The sequence below is a fragment of the Vicia villosa genome, linkage group LG7 (assembly GCF_029867415.1).
Source record: "Vicia villosa cultivar HV-30 ecotype Madison, WI linkage group LG7, Vvil1.0, whole genome shotgun sequence".
NCBI lineage: Eukaryota > Viridiplantae > Streptophyta > Magnoliopsida > Fabales > Fabaceae > Vicia > Vicia villosa.
Window position 1 is genome coordinate 108,113,332 of NC_081186.1, and position 7,115 is coordinate 108,120,446.

The window sequence follows — 7,115 nt, forward strand, 5'->3', positions numbered from 1 at the left end:
AATTGTATATTAATATCCGACGTCAACAAAAATCCATAAAAAAAAAACGAAACGGAGTCAGAGGCGGATATATTACAGGGAGCAGGCTTAAAATCTTAATCTATCCTCCAAAATATGTGAGTAAAACAGACTTGCCCGATACTTCAGACCCGTTTTATCACCGGTATCCATTAATATTCTTCCATAGTTAATTGTGATGTTAGTCTTTGTTAAGACTTACGAACCTGATCATAAGACAAAGCAGCTTTACATCTAAACTATAAAACCAAAACAAAATTACATTCTTGATCAAACCAAAGGCTTAATAAATTAAAAATACATTTCTTTCCATTTAAACAATGCCAATATCACAATAATTCAACCCAAGCCACATATAGATCATGGCCTTTTTACCAAAATCCAATAAATTCAAGTCAAATCCAAAAACAAAAAACTTGATCTTGAGCATTAATATCTCTCTCTCACTTTCCATTTTTCTGCTCTCTTTATATATATACTTTTATCTGGTCAACTTTGTTACTCTCTCCCCCTTAATAAATAACAAAATAAAAATGAAAAAAATAACTATTTGGGCCCAATTCAAAGCCCAAGAGAGAAAGGAAACCCAGTAGAACTCAACCAACTAGACCCCCCAATAAAATTCCCAGCAGTAAAACTCTGTGCCTCAGCAACACTACTAATAACCTTAAACCCTTTCCATGTCACCCTCTTAGAAGTCCCAGAACCAGGACCAGTATTCAAATATTCCCTATAAACCAAACTATCCAAAGCAAAATTCCCATTCCATTCATGCCATCCAACAGGTTCAATAACATCACCAATAACACTCTGCATGATCACTGTCCTAGAATACTCCTTCCAAGGCCTTCCTAGATAAGTAGGAAAACTACTCTTCACACCCTCCAAATCCTTAGTTGCACCAATCCTACATTTCTGTATCACAATGCCAGTGTTCTGGTTGGGATCAACTCTCCCTTGTGCAGTGACCATGTTTTTCTGTCCCGAGTCAGGACGTCTTGCATGGATGTCGCAGTTCTGGAAGACGACCGCTGCGTTTCCAAAGATGAAGTCGACCGTTCCGGAAATGAAACAGTTGACGAAGAATTGTCTGTTGTTGTGGACGTAGAGGGTGTCTTGGTATGCTATGATGTCGCAGTTGTAGAAAGCTGAGAGGTCAGCGCCAACTCTTAGGGCCACTGCTTGGTGCTTTGCTGGACCGGCTGTGTTTTGGAACGTTATGTCTTTTGCTAGGAAATTTGCTCCTACTATGGCTGCAAAAATGCATGGAGAGAGAATCAAGAAAAAATGTTTTTTGTTTTTTGTTTTAGTTTCATGTGTTTTGTTTTTATTTAGGATGTTGAAATTGACAATACAATAAGGTAGCAAGACATGGAACCAAAAAAAAACATGTGAACACATGTTTGTGTTTGTGAATAGTGTTGAGAATGAGTTGTGTTCAACCAATATTGTGGGTCATGATTAGCCACTTTACTAAGGATTGTAGTCATAGGATACCGATATTGTGGGTCATGATTAGCCACTTTATTAAGGATGTAGTCCTAGGAAACATATAATTTGAAGAGAAAAAATTGATGTGAAATTTCATATTTTTATTTTTATACGTAAACAAAGTAGTAATAACGACTATAAACTTACATATAAAATATTTTAATTATAATTTTGATGATATAGTTTCTGTTAATTGAGATAAGATTTTTCGATACAAAATATTCACTCATTTATTTCTACTGGTCGATAAAAAATAATGACACGATATTTAATTAAATTATTCTTTTATTTTTTTAAAAAAATTAATGACACGATATTCAATTAAATCACTTTTTATATGAAATGTGAAATTACTTTCTTGTAAATTACTGAGAGGACATTGAAAACAATAATTAACTATATTTTCTTGTAAATTATTGTTGAATATTAAAGGGAGTGTTTGGTTAAACATATAGTAGAAAATGCCATTTTACATGAGGACAATTTAAGAAGTGAGATATGCATGAAGTTATGGCATGACAATGGTATATAATTAAGATTAGACGCTGGATTTTAGTTATAATAGTTAAAGAATGAAATGAGAAGATAATGAAAAGGGAGGTAAAGATTTTAATGTGAAAGTGACTTTAGGATTAAATTAATAACCGAAATGTCATGCAAGATTATGGCTATAATGTCTAGGTAGCCATGCATAATTGAAGCAAATTAGGAAGCATAATGGCTTCAAAATTCAAACTTGAAGCTTAAGCAAAAAAGCTGAAAGTGACTCAACCTGATTCGAAAATAAAAAAAGCAAAAGTTTTCTAGCTGGATTCCAACCCCTTTTCTCTATTCAGATATAACATAAGTATACTAGTCTTTTTATGTATAGAAAAGTTATGAATGAATATGATGATTAAGTTTGTGATAAAGTTCAAAAAATTAATTGGCTAAAAAGAAAATATCAAATTATGTGATGACAAATAATCTATGCAAAAGAAAAACTAAGATTTTGTTTTACTTACATATGTTTGTTTTTATTTAGGATGTTGAAATTGACAATACAAAAAGGATGTGTTCACTTGTTAGTGTTTGTGAATTGTGGTGGAGAATGAGTTGTGCTCAACTAATATTGTGTGTCATGGTTAACATCTCTAATAGTTAGTAAATGGAACACAAAATTGGTTGCAATTAAGTTGAACAACTAAAAGCTAGCATGACACTTAATTTGTCATGAATAAACTAATTTGTTAATGCAAGTTAGAGACTTGAGAGGACATTGATGAGTTATGTCCTTAGTCATTAACTACATTTTTCTTGCCAACTATGGTTGAATATGCTCCATAGATTAGGTAATAAAAGTGTAAGGTGACTAAGACTGCGGCGAGAATAAACTGGCCGAGCTAATTGTCAAGTTTATTCTGACTTATAGTCTATCAATAACTTATTTTTACGTTTAAATTTGGTCTTTTCGAAAATCTAGATAGCCAATTAGCATATTTAAAAGCTCATTTTCTTTGAGTATATGTAGATAAACGATTAATGTTAACTAAAATAATAAATTTTAAAAAAACTAAATTTTTGTGTGCATTGAATTATCCAAAATTATGCTATGTTTTGTGAGAATAGACACTTAAAATTAACATATTAGGATAAAAATATGTTTAGATATTATTTGGTTAAACTAAGATTTGATATACTAGAAAAGACATCTAATTAGAGGACAACTTGAGAAGTGGGATTTGCATAAGTTATGGCATGATATGCGATATATAAGATTATATTTTGGATTTTAGGTATAATTGAAGAATATGATAAGATTAGTCTCTAAGATGTTTTATAGGATACAAGATAATGACAGGAGAGCAATAGATTTTAATGTGAAAGTGACTTTAGGATTAAATTAATAGCCCAAATGTCATGCAAGATTATGTTTATAATGTATAGGTAGCCACTAGCCATGCATGATTGAAGCAAATTAAAAAGTATAATGGCTTGAAAATTCAAACTTGAAGCTGAAGCAAATTAAAAAACTGAAAGAGACTCAGAACCTAATTCGAATATGTATTAAACCCAAATTTGTCTAGCTGGATTCCAATCCATTTTCTCTGTTCACATATAACATTTTTTTTATCTTATTTTAGTCTTATACATATAAAGAGTATTACTTTTTTAACAAAAAAAAATTATGGGAATAAACTAAAAAGATAGAAATTTTAAATTTTAAACGAAACAACATTGTGGGAATAAACTAAAATATATGGATTTTGTTTGACAGTAATATATTTAAAAATATGAGGACTAAAAATGAATAAATTTTTTATAGGATCTAAAATTTAAAATTAAGTATATATTAGTAAATAAAATATATTTAACCATTTAATTTACTTCAATGACAGATACATTTGCAGTATATATAGAAAATAATATTTACTATAACATAAAGTACAAACTACATATTACAAAGAGCCATCACTTTTATCAGAAAATGAGAGAACATGACAAAAGGGGCAACTTTGTTTTTGATGGAAGTGAAAAATAAAAGATACTTTATGTTTTGCTTGCAGAATATTTTTAATTTACAAAATGCATTTGAATATTAGTATTTATTTTGTAAGACATCACTTCACATGCACATGGAAATTATTAAATTAATATATATTTCATGAAACCAAAGCAGGAACACAATAAAAGACCATATATTTGACCAAAAAATAATATCTAATATCAGAGAACACATAACAACAAATAAATATCCATGTGCACACTGACCCCTGGAAAAGAAACAGATTTTCTTAATCATAATAATTATGATGAAACTTTTTGACAAAAAATACTAAATATAATTATGATGAACATAGAATTGTTGTTCATATCCATAAAAGCTAACACAGCTCATTTATAATTTTTTGTTGATTTTTTAAAATTAAAATCTGATGAATAAAATATATGTTAATTAGTGGTACCAACCAATATGTAATTAATATTAGGCCCAGCCATGTGAAGTTACTATAATTCAAGCTCTTTGAAAAGTACACCAATACCTTTTTGCCTTATTGGATTTCATATTCACACTTCAATGTTTCATTCATTCAACTTGCTAAACAACTTTTTCAATATTTCTACTGTAAAATGTACTTATAGGGGGACACTTTTGTCAGTATATAAAAATATATATAATATTAAAAAAATTTCCTAATTTACCTTGTGACTAATTTCTACAGGTGAGAGAAAAAAAATATGGATATTATTAAATTAGATATCATTATTAAGATTTAAATTTTTGATACTCACAATTGTTCGTGACTTTTTAATGGTTATCATTAAAGATGATAAAATAGATTTGTCACGTTTGTCATGTTCGTTTTATCTGTATTTTTGCGTAGAATTTGCATGGGATGTATTAGGATTTTAAACTCGGATATTTTAATTTGAATGTCTTGTTTGCTCTATTATTTTTGATTTTTGGAGACGAACTTTTACATAAATTTTATAAGAACTTTTACATAAATTTTATAATTTTTAAACTTAAAAGATTTAATATCTACAAGTTTGTTTTGCCCTATTTTTTTAGAAAAGTATTAGGTATGTAACCTCAAATATATCCATTTTATTCCATTATATTTTTTTTATTGTTTTATTTTTGGCTTTTGCTTGTAAATTTGAAACAAAATTTTTCTTTGTATCATTATACTATGTAATATCAACAAACAAACCATGTTCAAACATAAACTAGCATACCATATTCAAACATAAACTAAGTTTTTCTTGTATTATTCCAACGTATATATCATCAAACATACCATATTCAAAAGGACACCACATGCACATCATTTCATTGTATCCATATAGGGAACATTTAAATATTCATTCATATATTCGACCGTTACCATATAATATTATCTTCCATTTCTTTTTTCAAAACCCACTCACCAACTAAAATATCAATAACATTTTCCAATAATTTTCAAAAATAATTTTCTAAAAAAAATAGCAAGGTGAAAAAATACTTACCAACAGTAGCAGAGTGAAAAGTGGTGCTTCCATCAACAACATTCCTATCACCAGTAATAATAGTAGTAGTTTTACCATCTCCCAAAAACATTATATTTATCTTTTTCTTCGGCACCTCCACATTCTCTTTATACACCCCACTTTTTATCTTTATCACAAATCTCTTACTACTTTTCAAAGGAGCAGCCGCCACCGCCTCCGACACCGTCTTAAAGTCTCCACTCCCGTCCGCCGCCACCACCACATCCGCCTTCACCGCTCCCCCTTGCAGCAACCTCCTATCCCCAGCCGTTAACCACTCCGGCCACCTCACAGCTCCATTCTCCTCCTCCAATAATTTCCTACCGTTTGTCTGTTCAAATTCTGCTATGTCTGAATCTGTCATGTTCTTCGTCATGGCTAATGCATTACTACACATATGTTCCACGTGGACTTGTCCTTCTTCTAGAACCTTCCTCACTCTCTTATCAGCGCCGTCGTGGGAGAAACCGTCCAAGCAAGTAACCTGGTTGGTAATGGCGGCGCTGATGAGCGTTTTCAGATCATCTGCATGTTGATATACTGTCTTTTTGGATGGATACAACGCGAGATCTTTCTCAGCTTCTTTGAGTTCGTCTAGCGTTTCGTCAATGGTTTCTAAGCAATCATGAAGAGCGGTTTTCTCTCTCTCCGTGAGGTTTTTCAACGTGAGGAGGTTTTTCACGGTGAAGAAGTTATGTTCGACTGCTCTGGCTGTGATGTTGAGAGAGACTGAGATAACGTCTTTGTGGTTGGTGATTCTGTGAGTTACGTTTGGTTCGGAGGAAATGGCGGAGAAGCAAAGGTCAGGGTAGAGTGTGGTGGTGCAAGCGGATTTGATGATGGTGTGGGAATGGTGAGAGAGTGAGAGAGAAGATGAAGTGATTTTGTTGGTTTTGGTTTTGTTTTTGGATGTTGTTGTTGTTGCGACAATGGCTACTATGGTGGTTATGATGAGAAGTGATGTGAAAAAGGTGAAGATGAGTTTTTTGTTGATGTTGTTGTTGCCGGAGTTTGAGATTCCGGCGAGGGATTGTTTTATTTTGTTCATGATTGGGTTGAGGAAGAAGAGGTGGAAAGGGGAGAGAAAATGTGTGGTGAGGAAAGGAAGGGGAAGGACAATTATTTATATTGTTGGGTTTGGAATAATAAGGACAATTGTTGAATGATATAATCATTTATTAATTGAAAATGCTTTTTTTTTTTTTTTATGTATATTGTAATGTGTAAAGTAGTGAATTATATGAAATGGAATAACATGTGAATAATGTGGGATTACAATAATACATTAATAAATTAGAGGTGGGAAACTAGTATGTTTTATCGCGTTTAAATTACAACGACTCGATAAATATAGATGGAGTGAGACAGATATAGTTGAGAGTGGAAACCTAAAATTTTAGTGTGTCCTAAAAAAATAAGGACGGGTGAAGAATTGGATGTCCGCATCTACAAAACCTTTGCAAAGAAATGGGATAGAATGGTACCGACATATTATATGATGAAGGTCTATAACTTTGATTAGTTCACATAAAAATGCGAACAAAACTGACATACCGACGAGCCGAATCCATTTGATATCCTTATAATAAACC

At 31.5% G+C, this 7,115-nt stretch overlaps 1 protein-coding gene across 1 annotated transcript; it reads right to left on the reverse strand.

The window, feature by feature from the left end:
- Positions 1–309: 309 nt before the first annotated feature.
- LOC131616475 (pectinesterase-like) lies at positions 310–6,627 on the reverse strand. Its single transcript, XM_058887811.1, has 2 exons — positions 5,503–6,627; positions 310–1,271 (listed from the first exon to the last, which is right to left on the reverse strand). Exons 1-2 carry the CDS (start codon positions 6,569–6,571, stop codon positions 580–582), a joined length of 1,761 nt encoding a protein of 586 aa, XP_058743794.1. The 5' UTR covers positions 6,572–6,627; the 3' UTR covers positions 310–579.
- Between the last annotated feature and the right edge of the window lie 488 nt (positions 6,628–7,115).